At 33.3% G+C, this 23,244-nt stretch overlaps 1 protein-coding gene across 1 annotated transcript in view; it reads right to left on the bottom strand.

The window, feature by feature from the left end:
• Positions 1-1,603: 1,603 nt before the first annotated feature.
• LOC139513844 (26S proteasome non-ATPase regulatory subunit 11-like) overlaps positions 1,604-23,244 on the bottom strand; it is a 26,506-nt gene continuing 4,865 nt past the window's right edge. Inside the window, exons 4-13 of the mRNA XM_071302695.1 lie at positions 22,567-22,638; positions 9,816-9,873; positions 8,752-8,863; positions 8,266-8,348; positions 5,432-5,576; positions 4,289-4,412; positions 3,541-3,666; positions 2,718-2,753; positions 2,376-2,427; positions 1,604-1,815 (exon numbers count right to left, since the gene is read on the bottom strand). Of these exons, the coding sequence (XP_071158796.1) occupies positions 1,673-1,815; positions 2,376-2,427; positions 2,718-2,753; positions 3,541-3,666; positions 4,289-4,412; positions 5,432-5,576; positions 8,266-8,348; positions 8,752-8,863; positions 9,816-9,873; positions 22,567-22,638 (951 nt within the window). The 3' untranslated portion in view covers positions 1,604-1,672. The remainder of the gene's footprint in view (positions 1,816-2,375; positions 2,428-2,717; positions 2,754-3,540; positions 3,667-4,288; positions 4,413-5,431; positions 5,577-8,265; positions 8,349-8,751; positions 8,864-9,815; positions 9,874-22,566; positions 22,639-23,244) is intronic.

The raw sequence follows: 23,244 nt of genomic DNA, 5'->3' as shown, positions 1-23,244 counted from the left end.
CACAAAAATTATGTGGAAGGTTGAAGGATCATCATTTCATCATCCAAGCATAATCTTACTCCGGCCTGAAGTAACCCAATTTCTATGAGACAATATTTTAAGTATTTGAAGGGTCTTATTTATTACTTCAATGAAAAATACAAATTGACAATTCAGTTTACAATTCTGTCAACTTTTTATAAGATTATTCAGCAATTATCAAAGCTTTCCAACTTTCAGATTTTAACAAATTCCTTATTTTCACCCAAAAAAATAGATTTACACTTTGGATTGCAAATTTCCAAAGAGCTCTTTAGCAAATTAAAGTTTATCACAAAAAGAATTGTAGATTAACAATTTTCCTCTGCATTTGGTCTAGTGTGATCACATTTAACTGACAACTTTTGTGGTTTCATTTGGACTACTATGGGACTAATTACAAGATTCTGATGGCAAATAGTTAATGCATATCAAGGACAAGAACAATTAATACCAGGCATCAAGTATAAAGAAGAAAAGCTGATGGTCTATTTGTTTCTGCTTACTTTCAGATTATTTTTCTGACATATGTGACTAACAATATTTCTAAGTGAGCTAGCAATCCAATATGAAGTATTTGGTTTAGGTTTTTTGAAACAACTTTTCATACTTCTGTGTATATTTTAGTATACTTTAAGTAAATATAATCTTGACCTTTCAGATAACCACAAAACCAATATGGATGTCCTCCCTTCCTATAATTATAAATTAGAATATTTACTGGGTTTGTAATATCATGGCAACATGACAGGTGCCACATGTGGAGCAGGATATGCTTACCCTTCCCAAGCACCTGAGATCACCCTCAGTTTTTGGTGGGATTCATGTTGCTTAGTCTTTAGTTTTAATGTTGTGGCTTGTGTACTATTAATATTATTTGTATACCTTTTTCAATGTTAGCCATGGCATTCTCCGTTTATTTTTTATCTATTAGTTTGACTGTCCCTCTGGTATTTTTCACCCCTCTTTTATACTTACCCAAGAATGACTTTCACTTGTCCTGGACAATTTGGCAACCTTTAATGTCAGATCTGAGTTTTATAAGCCGTGTCCTGGACCGATACCGATACCAAAAGTATATTCAGTTGTTACCGATTACCTTCTCTGTATGTTCGACATCTGACAGGCTCACCACCAAACCGTGTATTTCAGGATTATTCAAGTCATAATTATAGGGTTGATTTTAATCATTATCACATTGTTTCCGATTGTAGTATTTAATCAGTATGACTTTTTAAGATGACAATAGGAATACTAAAAATCTGGACTTACCAATAATTGATACGTTCCAGGTCAACGGGTTCAAACAGAAAGATTTTGAAAGCAGAGAAAACTGTGCATCTTATAATCGGCATGACTTTATCAGATGACAATACCAACACTAAAATAAGGCTTACGCATAGTTATATTTTTAAATTCAGTCACAGACCAGCGATATCAAGGGTGTGTTCTAGTATATCTTTAAAATATGTGTGTTCTTTAATGTGGAAAGAATTGTTATTGCAGTCAGAAGAGGCTTTGCTTAGAATTCTTAATTACTTATAAGAAGATATGCAGATATGGCAAAATATCAAATGCACAATAATTCACATGACGATAAATTTAATAACAAAAATGTCAGTATACCCTCCCTTCCCATTTTAACATTAAATAATTATGTCAGCTTCTTGGCTTTATTATATAGAGCATCCACTACTTTGCCCATGTTTTGAATGGTATCAAGTGAGTTCTCATAGGTCTTGTCCACTGGAGTTTCATCAAATACAATCAAAACACCAGCTCCTTGGTCCAGTATACCTAAAAAAAAAAAGCAACAAATAATCATTTACTATTTTGCATACTTTTTAAATGAATTTTCACTGAAAATTGCTTTTGTAGATTAACTTATCCAACTAGTGAAATTTTCATTAAAATAATGAGGTTCTTTTTAACTTATCATTGCTTATAATTTTTAGTAACATGACACTGTTCAGAAATATAAGCAGGTAATTACTCAGATAGTAAACAGCAGACACAAATACTATATCAATTATTTGGGATTTTAGATTATGCTGTGTACAAAATGTGAGTTTTCATCTGTGAAAAACCTGCCCTGTCGCAAATTTCTCAATAATAAACACATCACACAAATTTTAGAATTTATAGTTATCCCTATATTTAGGCCATCAATCAAATTGTTGACTAAATAGATATTTCATTCCATCTCTATCCGTATGATATAGTTTATAGCCATTTAGATGTTTTGTACTCACCATAGTTTATAGCCATTTAGATGTTTTGTACTCACCATAGTTTATAGCCATTTAGATGTTTTGTACTCACCATAGTTTATAGCGATTAAGATGTTTTGTACTCACCATGGAATTTTTTGTCTAGAATCATTTGTGATAATTTTTTCTCAACTGTGTCCTGAAAATAAATCATAAGATTACTAACAATGTGTTAATCTCTAGATCATGTAGATGTCTTTATGTCCTGGGGTTGCTAACTTTTTCATATCATCTTTCATTCATATATCACTTTATATTTGGTATAAAATATAGTTTCAAACAAACATAGTGAATTTAAGCGTTGTCATCTAAAATCATGCATAAACAAAATCGTCGATTACATTTTGTGTGTTTTGAACCTCTATAAATTGAAAATGAACAAGTTTTTACCTGTAAAACTGTAATAATAAGTTGTAATACTTGACTTACCATAGGTAATTTGATCAGGTTAGCTACATGTTGTACCTAAAAAGTAGTCATTTCTAGTTAATATTGTCATTAGATTTTCTTAACTGTCTGGAAGTGTCTATCATGGTATACAAAGTTAAATTCATATCAATAATAAACATAACAAGAATGTGTCCCAAGTACAAGAATGCCTCATCCGCCCTATCATTTTCTATGTGTAATGGACCGTGAAAATGTGGGAAAATCTATAATTTGGCATAAAATTAGAAAGGTCATATCATAGGGAACATGTGTACTAAGTTTCAAGTTTATTGGACTTCAACTTAATCAAAAACTACTTTGACCAAAAACTTTATTAAACCTGAGAGCGGGACGAATGGACAAACAAAAGGACAAACGAATACACAGACAAGAAAACATAATGCCCATAAATGGGGCATAAAAATATTCTATAAAGTTTAATGGCCCTGACTTAAATAGTAAGAGGAAACCATTACCGGAACAGGTAACTTTTCTCTACCTGCTCAACATTCACCTTTAATACTATAAGTTGGACTGACATTTCCTGCAACTCAGACAAAAACTATTCTGAATGTTTATAATGAAAAGTCATTTTGGTCCTTTGATTGAATATTCACATATAAGTGTATTTATATTTAATCAAATATGTTTTACTGAAGACAGCTGTCTTCCTCAAAATAAACCAGTGCAGGTCATGATCATAATATATAACTTTTAAAATTGTTGTAAAATTCTGTCGTTATTGACAATGTTAGTCTGTTATTAACATAGTTTGTGATGCTCAAAACCCTAGAAACAAGCTATATATTTGTATATATATTACCTGGACCCTTGAGAAAGGTTCTATGATTCTACACAAATTCTGCTCCAGTAAGTTATCATATAATGTCTTCAGGTGGGCGTTTACAATTGGGTCATCTTCTAACTGAGATTTAAAGCTTGCAAGTGTCTACAAAAGTTACAAATCTCAGTAAATAAAACAACACTCAATATCTGAGATCTATAAATAATATTTTGAAATGCTAATGTTTTCAGAATACATCATTAGCATACTTTGTGTAGAGTGATTCATTCAAAAAATATCAATCACCTATTGCTTCTTCTAAATGATCAATGTTCAAGGCCTAATTGTGACTTCAAGAACAGCAATAACAGCCCTGTTCCTTTGCTTTTGTGTGTTTCTTTCAGAGCATGTACTGATTTTGTCTCATGGATGGATACCCCATATCCTTTGTTTTCCTGTTATGGAAATATTACCCTAGAAAATCATGCCAGTCTAACAGTTTGTTAAATTATAAGAACATGATATATGGATACTGTTTGACTTGGTATAGGATGACATACTATCACAAATATTCTAATGATTAATTTATTTTTTAGTTGCTTAATGTCCAGTGGTTATTCTTAATATGCAATATCTATAAATTTCATCTTAAATTATATCTTGAACTGCTGTTTTTTAATATTCTGATATAAATCAATTCAATGTTTATACAACTGGTGAAACCTTTATAGTTGGGTTTCTGTTGTATAAATATTTACCATTAATCAGTTTTATTCACACTAAGTACCTTTTGAAATTCAGCAAGAGACCTCTTATGGCTAGCTTGAGCTATACTTTTCATGGCTTCAACAGCAGGGCCACTGTATTTCAAAGCTAGTTTACCACTAACAATAGCTTGGACTTCATCAGATCTGAAAGTATTAAATTCACAGTAAATAATTGGTAAATAAGCTTATTTTTATGTATTGAGAAATGGTATTGCCCTAATGCCATGATCAACATGATTTATTCATTTGTGCCATTCAAAAATATTAGACCTTTTGAAGTTCTGTGAAAAAGTTAATCACAGCATTATAAATTTCAGGCAACATTGTATCAATTTTTAAAAGACTGCAATATGACTGTTCAATATTATGTTACCTTTACCTTATGAAACATAATAAGACTTTTTGGGCAAGATACATTTTCACCAAAATTGTACAATACAATTGTTATATAGTACATATAACTGCATAAATAAGGTAATATACATAATGGTTAATTCAAAAGTTCCCTGTGAACTTTATTTGAAAAAGCCTTTAAGCATTTAAATTTATATGAAAAAGAAGGGTATTAATTTCAGACACAGCATGTATTTGAGTGCTGTAACTTACGTATTTTACATAATTTTGGACATCAACATGTATTTGAGAGCAGTAACTTCCGTGTTTAACATAATTTTGGACATCAACATGTATGTGAGGGCAGTAACTTGCGTGTTTAACATAATTTTGGACATCAACATGTATGTGAGAGCAGTAACTTGCGTGTTTAACATAATTTTGGACATCAACATGTATGTGAGAGCAGTAACTTGCGTGTTTAACATAATTTTGGACATCAACATGTATGTGAGAGCAGTAACTTGCGTGTTTAACATAATTTTGGACATCAACATGTATGTGAGAGCAGTAACTTGCTTGTTTAACATAATTTTGGACATCAACATGTATGTGAGAGCAGTAACTTGCGTGTTTCACATAATTTTGGACATCAACATGTATGTGAGAGCAGTAACTTGCGTGTTTAACATAATTTTGGACATCAACATGTATGTGAGAGCAGTAACTTGCGTGTTTCACATAATTTTGGACATCAACATGTATGTGAGAGCAGTTGCGTGTTTAACATAATTTTGGACATCAACATGCATTTGAGAGCAGTAACTTACGTATTTAACATAATTTTGGACATCAACATGTATTTGAGAGCTGTGATTGCTTTAGGACTATCAATAGAATCATATCCTTCAAATGCCTCATAGAAATAGGAGTAAGCAGTTTTGAAATCTTTCTCATCAGCTGCATGAAGAACACCTGAAAAATAAAAGACAATAAACTCTGACTTCACAGTACACTATAACATCAGGAAATAAACTCTGACTTCACAGTACACTACACCATCAGGAAATAAACTCTGACTTCACAGTACACTACACCATCAGGAAATAAACTCTGACTTCACAGTACACTACACCATCAGGAAATGAACTCTGACTTCACAGTACACTACACCATCAGGAAATGAACTCTGACTTCACAGTACACTACACCATCAGGAAATAAACTCTGACTTCACAGTACACTACACCATCAGGAAATGAACTCTGACTTCACAGTACACTACACCATCAGTACACTATACCATCAGGAAATAAACTCTGACTTCACAGTACACTACACCATCAGGAAATAAACTCTGACTTCACAGTACACTATACCATCAGGAAATAAACTCTTGACTTCACAGTACACTACACCATCAGGAAATAAACTCTGACTTCACAGTACACTACACCATCAGGAAATGAACTCTGACTTCACAGTACACTACACCATCAGGAAATGAACTCTGACTTCACAGTACACTACACCATCAGGAAATAAACTCTGACTTCACAGTACACTACACCATCAGGAAATAAACTCTGACTTCACAGTACACTACACCATCAGGAAATAAACTCTGACTTCACAGTACACTATACCATCAGGAAATAAACTCTGACTTCACAGTACACTACACCATCAGGAAATAAACTCTGACTTCACAGTACACTATACCATCAGGAAATAAACTCTGACTTCACAGTACACTACACCATCAGGAAATAAACTCTGACTTCACAGTACACTACACCATCAGGAAATAAACTCTGACTTCACAGTACACTACACCATCAGGAAATAAACTCTGACTTCACAGTACACTACACCATCAGGAAATAAACTCTGACTTCACAGTACACTACACCATCAGGAAATAAACTCTGACTTCACAGTACACTACACCATCAGGAAATAAACTCTGACTTCACAGTACACTACACCATCAGGAAATAAACTCTGACTTCACAGTACACTACACCATCAGGAAATAAACTCTGACTTCACAGTACACTACACCATCAGGAAATAAACTCTGACTTCACAGTACACTACACCATCAGGAAATGAACTCTGACTTCACAGTACACTACACCATCAGGAAATGAACTCTGACTTCACAGTACACTACACCATCAGGAAATGAACTCTGACTTCACAGTACACTACACCATCAGTACACTATACCATCAGGAAATAAACTCTGACTTCACAGTACACTACACCATCAGGAAATAAACTCTGACTTCACAGTACACTATACCATCAGGAAATAAACTCTTGACTTCACAGTACACTACACCATCAGGAAATGAACTCTGACTTCACAGTACACTACACCATCAGGAAATGAACTCTGACTTCACAGTACACTACACCATCAGGAAATGAACTCTGACTTCACAGTACACTACACCATCAGGAAATAAACTCTGACTTCACAGTACACTACACCATCAGGAAATAAACTCTGACTTCACAGTACACTACACCATCAGGAAATAAACTCTGACTTCACAGTACACTATACCATCAGGAAATAAACTCTGACTTCACAGTACACTACACCATCAGGAAATAAACTCTGACTTCACAGTACACTATACCAACAGGAAATAAACTCTGACTTCACAGTACACTATACCATCAGGAAATAAACTCTGACTTCACAGTACACTACACCATCAGGAAATAAACTCTGACTTCACAGTACACTACACCATCAGGAAATAAACTCTGACTTCACAGTACACTACACCATCAGGAAATAAACTCTGACTTCACAGTACACTACACCATCAGGAAATAAACTCTGACTTCACAGTACACTACACCATCAGGAAATAAACTCTGACTTCACAGTACACTACACCATCAGGAAATAAACTCTGACTTCACAGTACACTATACCATCAGGAAATAAACTCTGACTTCACAGTACACTATACCATCAGGAAATAAACTCTGACTTCACAGTACACTATACCATCAGGAAATAAACTCTGACTTCACAGTACACTATACCATCAGGAAATAAACTCTGACTTCACAGTACACTATACCATCAGGAAATAAACTCTGACTTCACAGTACACTATACCATCAGGAAATAAACTCTGACTTCACAGTACACTATAACATCAGGAAATTATCATATCAATTTTTATTATGTAACTTTTCATCATTTATAAAACTGTAGCAATTCTGCATGGTAAAAATTCTCTAAATAAAAGATTTTGTGCCAATTTCACATAATAAAACTGAAATTTCAATAAAGGTAAATGATATAGACTTCTACCTGTGATGTGTCATAAATCTGGATAGAAACTTTGGAGAGAGTTGGTTACTTGCACCTTCTTTCATAAATTTGATGAAAAAAAGACTTATTTCCCAAGTTTGGAGAATGAGACAAAAATCCTTGAACAATTTCAAAAGAGCATGAGCAAAACTTCAAGACATTTGAAATCTTCCTGTGAAGTTTTAGGTATCTAGATTGAAAACTGTTGGATCAGTTGCTTACACAATTTACTTTTCCCAACCTGCCATTAAATTCTAATTTGGAAAAAGGGACCATATTATAGTTTCCTGGAACATTCTATTAATGTAAATTGATACACACCTGACTGCATATCTAAAGCAGCTTGAAGTTTTGGTGGACAGTATATGCTGTTGGCAGTAGTCCTAGCTGATGTCAAGGCTGCCCTGTAACATAACAAATATTCATTTGAATAAATTGAAATCAAAGAGCTACATAAACCTGCTGTCATAATAATAAAAGATCTTTATATCAGAAAACTAAGTGGAAAACAAAATGCCATTAAAATCAAATTAGAAAATCCCTTCAATGCTTTACCTAATTTCAGCAGCTCTTATAGCCAGTTCTTAAAACAGGCATTGATTTCAAAGAGACAATCAAGTTATGTAACAGACTTTCTAGCATTTCTCACAACTACAATGTTTATTAAATTTATACCTACTTTAGTTCAGTATATGAAAAAATCCCTTTCATTGCTACTTAATAGTACCAACTATGTTAAGTTTAAAGAAAGGACTCTCTCACAACTAATGCTATAAATGTGAATGATATTGATGAATTTATATTTACCTTGCTTTAGGGAGATTGCTAAGTGAATGATAAACACGACTTTCCAGCAGTTGAACTTCTACAAGTAATGCTTTATCATCTAACTTCTTTAATTCTCGTAGTAATGATGAACCTAAAGTAATAAATCTAAATATTAAAAATTCTATCAAAAACACATTTTACTTAATTTTTCTGATATATATGTAGAATTGATGGACATTAGGTATGAAACATTTAAACAAGTGTTTTCATGAGAACTATTAAAATAAGTTTTATGATGAATATTATCATTATAAGGTGTTTTATCAGATATTCAAAATAACAAAATTGATGCTGTATACTTTTTTTTTCAATTACCATTCATTTATATTTCAAACTTGACGTAAATTTTGACATCAGAAGCGACACACTAAAATTTGATAAGAATTGGTTGAAGGGATACAAGTAATTGCATGAAAACTGTTGGCAGCCGCCTGCTCTCCATCTGCTGTACTATACTATTGGGGCATCAATCAACTAAGCATGAGACAATAACTCAACTCATGAAACTTTTCCCACAAAATAATCTCTGGCAACTACATTTTTGTACATGTATGAATGTCAAATTGAATGCATGTTCAGGACAAGGACATGATATAATATGAAAATAAACCCTGCCTTGTATTAGAGTGACATGCTGAACAAGGTAACCAAATTTTTAATGTGCTAGTTCACAAGGTAACAGTCTGCAGGAAGACATTTCACCATACCCACACATTATTCTGGCTCTGAGTTGATGAGTTTAGTTCTACTCCTATATATCTTGTGCTAAGTGAAGAAGTAGCAAATACAAATTTCAAGTCTTTGGTATGATTGAAGTGGTGTTTGAACACAAAACCTCCCTCACTTGAGGCTAGCGGGCCATCACAAGACCATCAAGGCTGTCTGGCTATAAGAAAATTTCTTAAAATTTAATTTGGAACTGTAAATGTGAAGCAACAATCCATCTATTACCAAGCATATGTTTAATTCAGTTTTCAATTTTTCATTTGTTTTTTTTCCATCTTTTAGAATTAAATATTTATGTTTTCTAAGTAATAACCTACCTAAAGCAAGTGCTTCTGTGTACTGTTTTGTCTCGTGGTAAAGAGCAATGAGTCTAGCCTGAAATATCAAGGTAATATTAAAGTTCTTCCCATATATAACCAGGTGCTCCGCAGGGCGCAGCTTTATACGACCGCAGAGGTCGAACCCTGAACAGTTGGGGCAAGTATGGACAAAACATTCTAGCGTGATACAGCTCTGAATTTGGATTGTGATCAAATTTTTGACATTACATGGGTTTTTTTTACACAAAACAAATGTCAAGATTTTACAAATTTTACAATTAAAGATTTCTTCTTCAAACTTTTTAAATCTAAAATTAAATAGTTGACACAGCATAGGTTTCTGACACAGAATGAATGTGGTCTAATGAACTTAAAAGTTTGTTTTTGCCTTTTAGCAATTCACTATGCTGTTGAATATTAATCCTCTCAAAAAAATGTTTGAAGAAATTTTCTTTTTATTTATGAAATCTGAAATGAGAAAAATTTAACCCCCCCCCCCCTTTTTCACATCCCCGTTTCCCTTTTTCCAAAACTGATATCAATTCAAATTTCTAATGGAGTTTGCAACAATAACTACTCTTTTAAATACATCATAAAATATTAAAATGTAAAATAAAGTGCTTGTTATCACTGAATGGTAAAGATTGGTTGGTAGTAAAAGTGAATATACATTGTTTATTGTATAAAACAATAAAAAAAACTTCATCAGCAACATTTTATATTGGCAAATTTCCAATGAAGTTATTTACATAAAGTTATTGGCAAATAAAAATAGAAAATGACATCATAGTCATGTCTGGCAAATGTCCAACATACATTATCTAAAAACATTTTAGATAAGATAAGGAAATAAGATGTAAAAAAACTGCTTGTTATCACTGAATGGTAAAGATTATTTTAATTTATCAGTTGGTAGTAATCAAAGAGCTGAAAGCTCTGAAGAAAAATGACGCCACTGTCTCTAATATTGGGATAGTTTTTATGCAAGTCTTGATTTTCACATACCGTAATTAGTTTAACAATGCAACATGTATCGTAAGCATATAATTGATATTCGTATATGTGTGTGTGTGTGAAGTGAAGGTGACAACTGGCTGGTTTTTTAAGACAAATGAATAGGTCAAGACTAGCTGAATTGTACAAATAAATACCGTAGAAAGGCTTGTATATTTCTCACTGGTACATAGTCTGAATCTGAGTCCGTTCGCTTCCATTCACGTTTGCGCCCACTCATTTTCACCCCTTTCACTTTCACACCCTACATGTTCGCACCCAATCTTAATTGGTTTTGTGTTTAATAACTATGTAAGCAAGTGTTTTCTCAAAGTATAATTGTTGTCATTGTCTCAAAATAAAGTGAGACAGCAATTTTTTTTTTGTGTTGAATAAATCTTAATTATGTTTTGGATAAGGTATTGCTAAAAATAATAATAATCCTTTCTAAATAAAGTGGTATTTTGTCAACGTTTTATTTTGCGTTGAATAACTCTTAATCATGTTTTGGTTAGTGTATTGCTATAACTTGTTTCATTGACTTGTTTCAAAATGAAGTGAGATTCTGACTATGTTTGTTTCTGCGTGTTGAATAAATTTTATCATGTTTTGGTTATATTAGTGGATTGCTATATTTTGGTTTCTATGTTTTATTGTTTCGTTGTTTCAGATCAATGGGACCAAGCTGTTAAAAACAATTATCTTTTGTGTTTTTTCCTTTAAAATCTTCAATGTTTTACTCATACCAAGCTATAAATACATTCAGTATTTACACCAAAGCAATTTAAAACAACAACCATAATTATCCAATTATTCAACTTGAATTTGAATTAAAATTGGGCGTGAATGAGTAGAGTGTGAATGTGCGAACGTGTAGGGTGCGAAAATGTATTGGGCACAAACTGACCTGATGCCACACAGTCTGAACCCCCTTCTCCCACAAAATATTAAGTAAATAATCTTTTTGTTACTGCTATCAAAGGTCTAATGAAACTCAGATAGTTTCAAACATTTATCAAAGAATTCTAGTCAAACTGGCACCTAGTTAAATTGGCACCTGAACGTCGTAGGAAGGCGTCCCAGAAAAATAATAAAATAGCCTTGCCAGACGTCATAATTATTTGGACTAATACATGAGATATTGTGTATTTTTCTGCATTATTTTAACCAGTTGAGCATTTTACAGGATTGTTGGTTTAATGCTGTTTAAACTTTACTGAAAAACAAACACCTTAAATTTGCTAATTATTTGGCATGAAAGTTTGATTTATTGAAAGGGACTCGTAGTTTTCCATTTTATTTCAATAATTGACTTGTTTTTACAATTACACAAATTGTCTAATTGTTAAAACAACAGCTTTGGTAAGGGCTTCGTTGTTTACCTTTATACACTACATATCCACTTTCGTTTCGTGGTTTACCAAAATACACAACAACATATTCACTATGTACTTGGTAACAGTAATTAATTAATTGAATAGAAAATATTATATCAAATATTATTGGATGCCGAATTGACGTCGAATAGGTGCCGATTTGACTAGATGCAAATTTAACCAGGTGCCGACTTGACTTGTACGTTTCAATTCCTCTGCGATCGTTTGCGGTATTTTCTTGAGAAAACCTATTTTCCATCATCAAAGAGAAGAAGAAACTGCTTTAAAATGATTCTGGAACGCTTCATGATTGTTAAAATAAGTTTAATTCACTCAAAAACAATTTTAAAACTTGCGATTAAACAGGAAGTTTCCAAAGCACGTGTAAAAGAAGAAATTAACCGGTGAGAGTGGAAATCCGTATATGACAGATATCCCTATAGTACGACTTTGAAAGTAAAACAGTTCAATCCTTTTGTAAAACAATCTTTAATATACCTATCACATTAATGTTTGAATGGTCTTAAGCTTATTCAAACCATATAAGTCGGTATGAAACACCAAAACGGAATGAACAATAACCGATTACGTTTTGTAGTTTACAAATTCTAAAACTGGTTCCCGTCAAACTACAACACTTTGTTCGAGTGTAGTGGAATACAAGCTTCTTCTTCTTCTTCTTCTTCCAAATCTTCACATCCTTTGTAGGACAACCACACCGTTAAGGCATGTAAAACAAAACCCACCACCATACAAGTAGGAATATATTTACACTATAATTTGAATAATTCCATCCTCCACCGCTATATACAGGATCACTTTTGTAGTTTCACATATATCTTGTTGTATGTATTCTTAGTTGCGTTTAAAATTGTTAGGCTAGTTACCGGACATATATACAATGGGATTATATATGTTTACGTAGTAAAGTAGTTCATTCTTAAGAGACAATGTAGTAAAATAGTTCATTCTTAAAAGACAATGTTGTAAAATAAGTTGCTACACTCAAGTTCGCACTAATAAAAAGAATAATAGATTTGCAGCAGTAAAATGTAAAATAATTCGCCTTTCGTGATATGATAAGAAGATCTAAAAGCTAAAAGAAAATCACTTTCTTTCCTTTTCATATACTTAAAATTGATTAAAATGTTCATATTGCCTAAAAACTTAATCCACGCATATAAATAGACAATTTCACATCATAAAATATAGAACAAGATTTTTAAGATTTCGTTGCATCTATATATTAGCACTTTGTGCGACGTTTACGATCTAGGCACGCACTGTAATGTAACAGCAATTGTCATATGTTTATTAATATAGTTCTAAAAGCTTGTCTTTAAAAGGTAAAAGATTTTATCTCACATCTATATTGGCACCGGCACACCCATATTACGTATTTGTTGCAGCATTCTGCATAATGTTCATTGTAAATATGGTCTAATTACACCCATGAATTCCGAAGCGTTTGAAATTAACATGTTATACAGTGAGCTCGACTTATTTGGAATTGGCTGCCCTACACACCCAGACCCAACCCTACCATAATCCCTGATCAAAGCATCTTCCAATCAGCTATGGTTGAAGTAGAAGTTTACATCTGGCGCTGTGTATAAGGTATATGAGACGTTTTGCTTGGTGTTCTATCTTTGAGACTTCTTCACTGTTCAGACGAAGTTGTCGTTGCACCATGGTTATGTCCATCAATATCTGTATTTTGGTCCCTTCATTAAGAGATTCCCACTCTATTTTGCTGTTGCTTGTTAATATGTTCTCTATCTCTTTAATTACAGGTCTTCTGATCTTATCCCAAGCTTTACATTTGATCAATAGATGTTCAACCGTTTCTACTTCCTGGCTGCATGCGTTGCATATTTCCTGGTTTCCTTCTTTGTAGATTTTATATCTCAGGGGCTGCAGTGAGTAGGTTCCAGTGAGGAGTTTTAGTTTGATTGGAATTCTAAAACGGTCTTTGTTGGTGTATCTTTTAATCTTCAGTATGCTGTGGATTTTGCCTGCCACGAAGTTGTCTGTTTGAAGGTATTTTAGCCCTTGATACAGGTTGGCAATAACTGATATTTCGTTGACCCAGTGGTTAGCAATTTGTCTTTTTATTTGATTGACAGTGGTTTTAGTCACATCTGCATTATTCAGCATATCAATGGCTCTGCCGAGGTTGTATTTGAACATGACCCTCTGTACTTCAATATACCAGCTGTGGCTTCCTGAGGATTTTACATCTAGTTGTCTTTTACCAAGCTGTTTTTCAACACTATTGTCTGATTGCTGACATATGTTACTAAAGAATGTCATCATTTTGGTATGGATTTGTGCCTCGACTGGTAGGATGCCGGTTAGGATGTACACTGCTGGATCAGGAGTACTCATAGGGACTGAGAGAATTTGTTTGAGCATCTTTTTCTGGAACTTTTCTAGGGTTTCCAAGTGTGCTGATTTTGGTGTCAGAAGCTCCATCCCGTAGAGTAGTACTGGTGATATGTAAGTCTTGTATAGATGAATTAAGCTTTCAGGATCTAATCCGTTTTCTCCATGGAATCCACTTCCGAACAAGGCATAGGCACTTCTTCTTGCTTTCTTGACATTTTCTTCAACATTGGACTCAATGTTTTGTCTCATTGATGTTGTCCTTATTATACCAAGATGTGTTGATTTTGTGACGTTTGGCATTGGATCTTCTCCTAACTGGTAGTGTTCTGGTTCACAATTGCTCTTGGTTGGCTTAGGTTTGATGTGTATTGCCACACTCTTCTGGGGTTGGAGCTTATAGCCTTCCATTCCTGCGTAGTCGGCTGATATATTTATTTGTACCTGCATATCAGGTGGTCTTTTTCCCAATAATGCTATGTCGTCTGCACATGCTGTAGTATTGCATAGGACATTGCCAATTTTGCATCCAAGGCCTGATTGTTGTAATCTATTCAGTAGAGGGTTAACATATACCTTGTATAAGTCAGTGCTGAGGATTCCTCCTTGGCGCACACCTTGGCTCACTGGGAACTCGTCAGCAATCATTCCTTCCCATTTGATGGCACTAGTTGATTGCCAGTGCATACTCTGTATTATCCTCCAGAGAGTGTCGTCGATACCGCAATGAAATAGTCGTCGCATGAGGTGACTGTGTACCACTACGTCAAATGCAGACTTTGCATCTAGTAAAACCAGCTCAAATTCTTGGTTACTGTCTACACTCTCTCGATAGACTTCTTCCACAACCAGACCTGCGTTCAGTGGCGATGATTTTGCTGTGAAACCTCGTTGGGTTGGATTTTGATCTTTAAGGACTCTTGGTTGTATTCTATCCCTGATTATTGCCTCTATTATCTTGTTAACGACTGGCAGTACTGTTATACCTCTGTAGTTGGCAACATGACATGGGTCTCCCTTGTTTTTGAAGACAGGTGTAAGAAGTCCTTTCTTAAGTATGTCTGGGACACAGCCATGTTTAAATACCAGATTGATGAGCCTTAAAAGTAGTTGTTCTAGCTTTTGTCCTGCATAGATGAGGTGCTCAACAGTGATGCCATATATGTCTGCAGATTTACCTCTATTTAGGGTCTTTATGGCCTTCTTAAGCTCTGTCTGGGTTGCCAGGGGAGTTTCCTTGCTTTTTACCATGTCGTTGATTAATTTGATTTCATATTCAACCAGTTCGTGATAGTGTTGGTCCTTCAGCTGGGATGATTTTTCTGCTGATGCTAGATTTCCAAAGTGTTCAGTAAAGCCTTCGATTACTTGGTCACCAGAGTAAAGATTATCATTTACATGTAGGTCCATTATACCAGTTCTGTTTCTATTCCTGTTGCCTTTTACTAGTTTGTGATACAGCTTACTGTCTCTTGTTCTTGCCTCCAGTATCTCTTGTTTTTCTCTGTCACGCTCTCTAGCCTGCTCAACTTTCACCTGCTTTTTAAATTCCTTTCTGCTGTTGACTCTGTCTTGATAAGACTTGTCATCTGGGTTGGTGGGTTTCCCATTTCTACTCCATATATCATAGCATTTTCTCATCTCTTTCAAGCTACTTTTGATGATTGGTGTCCATACTTTCAGTTTTGGTTTTGCCTTGTACTTGGATTTATTAGATGAGCTCTCATTTGCTGCGTTTGTTAGCATTTGGTGCATCTTACTGATTAGGAGTTCGGCATCATCTGCTGTCTCGGCTGGGCTTTCTGCCATCGTGTCCACCTGCCTGTTGATAATTGCCAAGTATAGATCTTGGTCTACTTTGTCCCATTTTATAGTTGGTTGAAGTTGCTGACGTTTGCTGTTTTGATTTGTACCTCTTTTTGGAATCCCTATCTTAACTTCACATTTAATAGGATAATGGTCGGAGTGGTTACTTATGACATCTTTCAGGACCTCTTTTTCTGCCATCTCCATATGTCTGGACTTATACAGGAAGTAGTCAAGTTCGGAACATTCTTGGCCATTTGTCTTAATAAAGGTCTTCCCAGTATTCTCATAGCCTAGCCTGTAGTCTTCGATTAGTTGTTGTAAATACTTTTTCCGTTTGTTTTGCCTTTCATCATTTCCCAGATCTTCATTGAGGTCTCCTCCAATTATAATTTCATGTGTGTCTTGGTATTTAGTGATGATCTCATTCAGTTGGTCAATGGTGTCCAAGAACTCATCTGTACTGTTTCGCCCTCCTGTTGAAGGTAAATACACTGATACCACCAGTAGTTTTTGATCTTTCCCTGATATTTCTACACATCTACAAGCAAAAACCAGTGTAAACTGGGTCCTGGCTGGTTTAATACTACACAATGATGCATAATGATAACACAAGCAGATTCCAGTTTGTTTGGAAAATAGGAAATACGAAACCAAGCGCGGTAGGCAGAGCAATGTAATGAAGTTCAGGTCGGCAGTTATGGAACAAACATCAATAAAAATTTCCCTCACGATACTGTCTTTTGATTGAAAGAAACTTCCAAGTTTGGTAAAAAAAATCCAGGATAATTTATGAATCTAATAAATGTTTTATAAACTTTAACTGCAGACTGTATGTAATGTTAACTGGAAGAAAAACTAAGTCCATTTATAAGTAAAATACGGAAAAAGTGATTTTTTTTTTTACAAAATTTACTTCTGAATAATATCTTATGATCAGAAATAAGCTTTTGTCTAAGTTTGGTAAAAATCCATGATAGTTTAAGAACATTATAAAAATTTTAAAAACTTAAACCACAGAGTGAATGTTTTGTTTCTGGCAAAAAAACTAACTAAGTCCATTTATAAGTAAAATACGGAAAAGTGGAAATTTATTTTTACAAAATTTTCTTCTTGATACTATCTTATGATCATAAACAAGCTTCTGTCCAAGTTTGGTACAAATCCTTGATAGTGTATGAAAGTTATTAAAATTTTAAAAACTTTAACCACAGAGTGAATGTAATGTTTCCTCGCAGAAAAACTAAGTCCATTTATAAGTAAAATACGGAAAAGTGGAAATTTATTTTCACAACATTTTCTTCTTGTTACTATCTTATGATCATAAACAAGCTTCTGTCCTAGTTTGGTACATATCAAGGATAGTTTATGAAAGTTATTAAAATTTTAAAAACTTTAACCACAGAGTGAATGTAATGTTTCCTCGCAGAAAAACTAAGTCCATTTATAAGTAAAATACGGAAAAAATGGAATTTTATTTTTACAAAATTTACTTCTGGATACTTTCTTATGATCATAAACAAGCTTCTGTCCAAGTTTGGTAGAAATTCAGTATAGTTTAAGAAAGTTATTAAAATTTCAAAAACTTTAACCACAGAGTGAATATTTGTTGACGCCGCCGACGACGCCGACGACGACGGAATGTAGGATCGCTTAGTCTCGCTTTTTCGACTAAAGTCGAAGGCTCGACAAAAAGAGTTAATACTAACATTCACTTTTTTGGATGTTCATGTACATTTTGTATGTATTTATTTTTCTCAACTACATGAATTTTTTGGTGTATTTTTAATGATATATATGAGTAGTCCAAATAATTATTACGTCTGGCAAGGCTTTTTAAATTTTATTCTGGGACACCTTCCTATGACCACAAGGCTATGTTAATTTTTTTCTGGGACGCCTTCTTAGGAAGCCTTCCTACGAGCGTCTTAGGAAGGCGTCCCAGAAAAAAATAAAATAGCCTTGTCAGACGTCATTATTATTTGGACTAATACATGAGATATTGGATATTTTTATGCATTATTTAACCAGTTGAGTCTTTTACAGGATTGTTTGTTTAATGCTGTTTAAACATTACTGAAAAAAAACCCACCTTAAATTTGCTAATTATTTGGCATGAAAGTTTGATTTATTGAAAGGGACTCATAGTTTTCCATTTAATTTTAATAATTGTCTAATGGTTAAAACAATAGCTTCGTTGTTTACTTTTATACACAACAACATATTCACTTTGGTTTCGTTGTTTACCTAATATTCACTATGTACTTGGTAACAGTTATTAATTAATTGAATAGAAAATATTATAATAAATATTATTGGAAGCCGAATTGACGTCAAATAGGTGCCGATTTGACTAGATGCCAATTTAACCAGGTGCCGACTTGACTTGTACGTTTCAATTCCTCTGCGATCGTTTGCGGTATTTTCTTGAGAAAACCTATTTTCCATCATCAAAGAGAAGAAGAAACTGCTTGAAATGATTCCCGAACGCTTCGTGATTGTTAAAATAAGTTTAATTCACTCAAAAAACAATTTTAAAACTTGCGATGTTTAAACAGGAAGTTTCAAAAGCACGTGTAAAAGAAGAAATTAACCGGTGAGAGTGGAAATCCGTACATAACATATATCACTATAGTACGACTTTTAAAGCAAAACAGTTTCATCCTTTTGTAAAACAGTCTTTAATATGCATATCACATTAATGTTTGAAGGGTCTTAAGCTTATTCAAACCATATAAGTCGGTATGAAACACCAAAACGGAATGATAATAACCGATTACGTTTTGTAGTTTACAAAATTCTGGACTGGTTCCTGTCAAACTACAACACTTTGTTCGAATGTAGTGGAATACAAACAGAAACCAGTTAGTTTGTAAACTGGTTCCTGGCTGATTACTACACAATGCTCATGCATAATGATAACACAAGCACATTCCAGTTTGTATTGAAATTAGTAAATACGAAACCAAGCGCGGTAGGCAGAGAAATCAGGTCGGCAGTTATGGAACAATGACTGCGTCATTTTCCAATGACTGCGTCATTTTCCAAAAAGTGAATATACATTGTATATTGTATATAACAAAGATTTAAGTTGATTCTGGACAAAGAAAGATAACTCCAATTAAAAAAAATCTTGCTATTGCACAATATTTTGCAATTAGATATTTCTTGCTTACTATTCTGGACAAAGAAAGATAACTCTAATTAAAAAAAAAATTGCTATTTCACAATATTGTGCAATTAAATATTTCTTGCCATTGCGCAATACTGTGCAATTGAAAAGACTTGCTATTGCACAATACTTAATATAATAATTTTAGATCCTGATTTGGACCAACTTGAAAACTGGGCCCATAATAAAAAATCTAAGTACATTTTTGGATTCAGCATATCAAAGAACCCCAAGATTTCAATTTTTGTTAAAATCAGACTAAGTTTAATTTTGGACCCTTTGGACTTTAGTGTAGACCAATTTGAAAACAGGACCAAAAATGAAGAATCTACATACACAGTTAGATTTGGTATATCAAAGAACCCCATTTATTCAATTTTTGATGAAATCAAACAAAGTTTAATTTTGGACCCTGATTTGGACCAACTTGAAAACTGGGCCAATAATCAAGAATCTAAGTACATTTTTAGATTCAGCATATCAAAGAACCTAACTGATTCATTTTTTGTCAAAATCAAACTAAGTTTAATTTTGGACCCTTTGGACCTTAATGTAGACCAATTTGAAAACGGGACCAAAAGTTAAGAATCTACATACACAGTCATGACAGTTAGATTCGGCATATCAAAGAACCCCAATTATTCAATTTTGATGAAATCAAACAAAGTTTAATTTTGGACCCTTTGGGCCCCTTATTCTGTTGGGACCAAAACTCCCAAAATCAATAACAACCTTCCTTTTATGGTCATAAACCTTGTGTTTAAATTTCATAGATTTCTATTTACTTATACTAACGTTATGGTGCGAAAACCAAGAAAAATGCTTATTTGGGTCCCTTTTTGGCCCCTAATTCCTAAACTGTTGGGACCTAAACTCCCAAAATCATTACCAACCTTCCTTTTGTAGTCATTAACATTGTGTTTAAATTTCATTGATTTCTATTTACTTAAACTAAAGTTATTGTGCAAAAACCAAGAATAATGCTTATTTGGGCCCTTTTTTGGCCCCTAATTCCTAAACTGTTGAAACCAAAACTCCCAAAATCAATCCCAACCGTTCTTTTGTGGTCATAAACCTTGTGTCAAAATTTCATAGATTTCTATTAACTTAAACTAAAGTTATAGTGCGAAAACCAAGAAAATGCTTATTTGGGCCCTTTTTGGCCCCTAATTCCTAAAATGTTGGGACCAAAACTCCCAAAATCAATACCAACCTTCCTTTTGTGGTCATAAACCTTGTGTTAAAATTTCATAGATTTCCATTCACTTTTACTAAAGTTAGAGTGCGAAAACTAAAAGTATTCGGACGACGGACGACGACGCCGACGCCAACGTGATAGCAATATACGACGAAAAATTTTTCAAATTTTGCGGTCGTATAAAAATATCAGCAATAAAGTCATGCTTTATAACAAATTATAAGATAACATAACATAAGAATTTTATTAATCTAATCAAAAACCAATAAAGGGCATCATTTTACAACAATGTTATGACAATATGATTGGAAAAAGCAAAACAGAAAACTAATACCATACTATAACGTTATGGACAGTATCAGAGCCTAACACAGCATGTGTCTTATATAACTATAATATTAAATATAAATAATAAAATATTATTTCATCTATTTTGTTTACATCTGGATCATATTTCTAAACCTTTAATAATGAAATTTCCTTGGCACATGAGAGTTGGTAAATGCTCATTTGTGAACAGCCAGAAATATTTCTTATCCTTAGGTAGTTCTTTAAAATTAGTACAAAAAGTGTGAACTTTATCAAATAATAAATTCCTACGTTCATTATATAAAGGACAATTTACTGTAAAATGGGTCTCATCTTCAATAGAGTTTGATCCATGTGATAAGCAGTGAACAAAGACAGCAAAGTAGTGTGATGCTAATAACATTAAATCTTATTTTATGTAGTGTGTTTTTTCTTCAGATTGTAGTACAAAAAATGTAAAGGGAGATATGGTCTGAACTTAGACATAAAACTTAATCAAGGTAGGGGAAGAGTAAACTGTAGGTCAGAGTGACCTATATTTGTGTGGGAGATTGCTAAATTATCTGAGATTCATCATTCTATATATTTTTTCTAAATCAATAAAGTGTTAATACAGGTAGAAATATATCATCTCTTAACTTGTCAATGAAACTTGAAGTATAGGTCAAAGTGTCCTACCTTTTTTTGATGGCGTAAAATAACAACAGCAGCAATAAAATGATATATTGAAAATGCTATGGTTTACAAGCCTTTCTTTTAGAAACCAAGAAGATACTGCAAATCTATATAAACATATATAACTAAAGGTGTTCAGGTAATAGTAAACTTAATGTTTACATCCACTTCATCTAAATTTTGGTTGATGGTTGTCTCATTGAAAGGAGTAGGTCCAGTAACATCCCTTTTTGGCCTTAAAATATAGCAGTTTTACAAAATTGTTGAAATGTAAACTTTTAGTTATTTATTGGAAAGTAGAATGCTTCTGCTACATAAATATGGGCTGGTTTTGACAATATAATGCACATATATCGTGCACTAGCATCATTAAATCATGCTAAATTACTGAAATCTTCAAAATTTTAGCATTTTAGTTAAATTTTAGACGGTTTCCATCTTAAATGAAAGTGGACGCATTCGCGTTCATTCTTAATATTACAATGTAAGTTGTATTTGATGATAATACATAACATATATAAAGGTTAAGGATGAACACAGATGCGGTCACTTTCTTTTTTTAACAAAAACCATCTGAAAAGTGACATTTTTTGGCATATTTGATAGATTTTTCATATTTAAGCTTGAATCTGAGTGTTTTTAATGACTTAATCAGTTGAAATCCTTCACATAAACTAATTGAATCAACTGAAATAATAGACACATAAGTGTTAAAAAAATGCTCAAAATCTTACGTTAGATGAACCTGAAATTTGAGGCCAAAATCGGACCTTACCGTACCTACTCCTTTATACCACATCTCCTAATTTCTCTAATAATCAAAGATTTTTATACCTCTAAGGCTTGTCTAAGAAATGTTCTCTTTTCATCTTTAGCCCAGTCTATACATTCTTTACACAGCTCAACCTAAAAATAAATGTATGTGAGTTACTGTAAATTCAGAAATCAATGCATGCATTTATTATTGTGAATCACTGATTCCTAGTATAAATTTGTCATCTAATTAATGTGATTGCAAACATGTTGGGAAAGACAATCACAACTGTAATTATAAAAGTGAATTTTATCATTGCAAATCTGATACTGTTTCATTTTACCCGTTAATATAAACATCGCAAAAAACAACATCTTCACATTTGTATTGTTGGTATGCATGACCAATAAATTATTTTGGAACCAAGAACCACTCTGAAAAAAATCAGACGAAGACACTATTTTCCATTACTTGACGACACTAAATAAAAACAATTTCATTTAAATCATATCTTGGAATTTTTTGCAAGTGTATAATTTTCGAAGAAAGTATGTTGGTTGTTGTGTGAATTTGAAGTCCAAAAATCTGCTAGTGACAACAGAATATTGACTGTGGTCCTAAGCTGTTCCTTACTTTGAATAATTTAGATTGTGAAATATGCATTTACTATAGAGATTTTATGGGCATACATTTAGACAATATATTTGTATTACAATAATAAAATGACGGTAGGCAGATTCGGCTACCATGTAAATGTT

Source organism: Mytilus edulis, chromosome 2, assembly GCF_963676685.1.
Source record: "Mytilus edulis chromosome 2, xbMytEdul2.2, whole genome shotgun sequence".
NCBI classification, from domain to species: domain Eukaryota; kingdom Metazoa; phylum Mollusca; class Bivalvia; order Mytilida; family Mytilidae; genus Mytilus; species Mytilus edulis.
The sequence above is the reverse complement of the archived record's forward strand: the minus strand, read 5'-3'. Positions and strand labels throughout refer to the sequence as shown.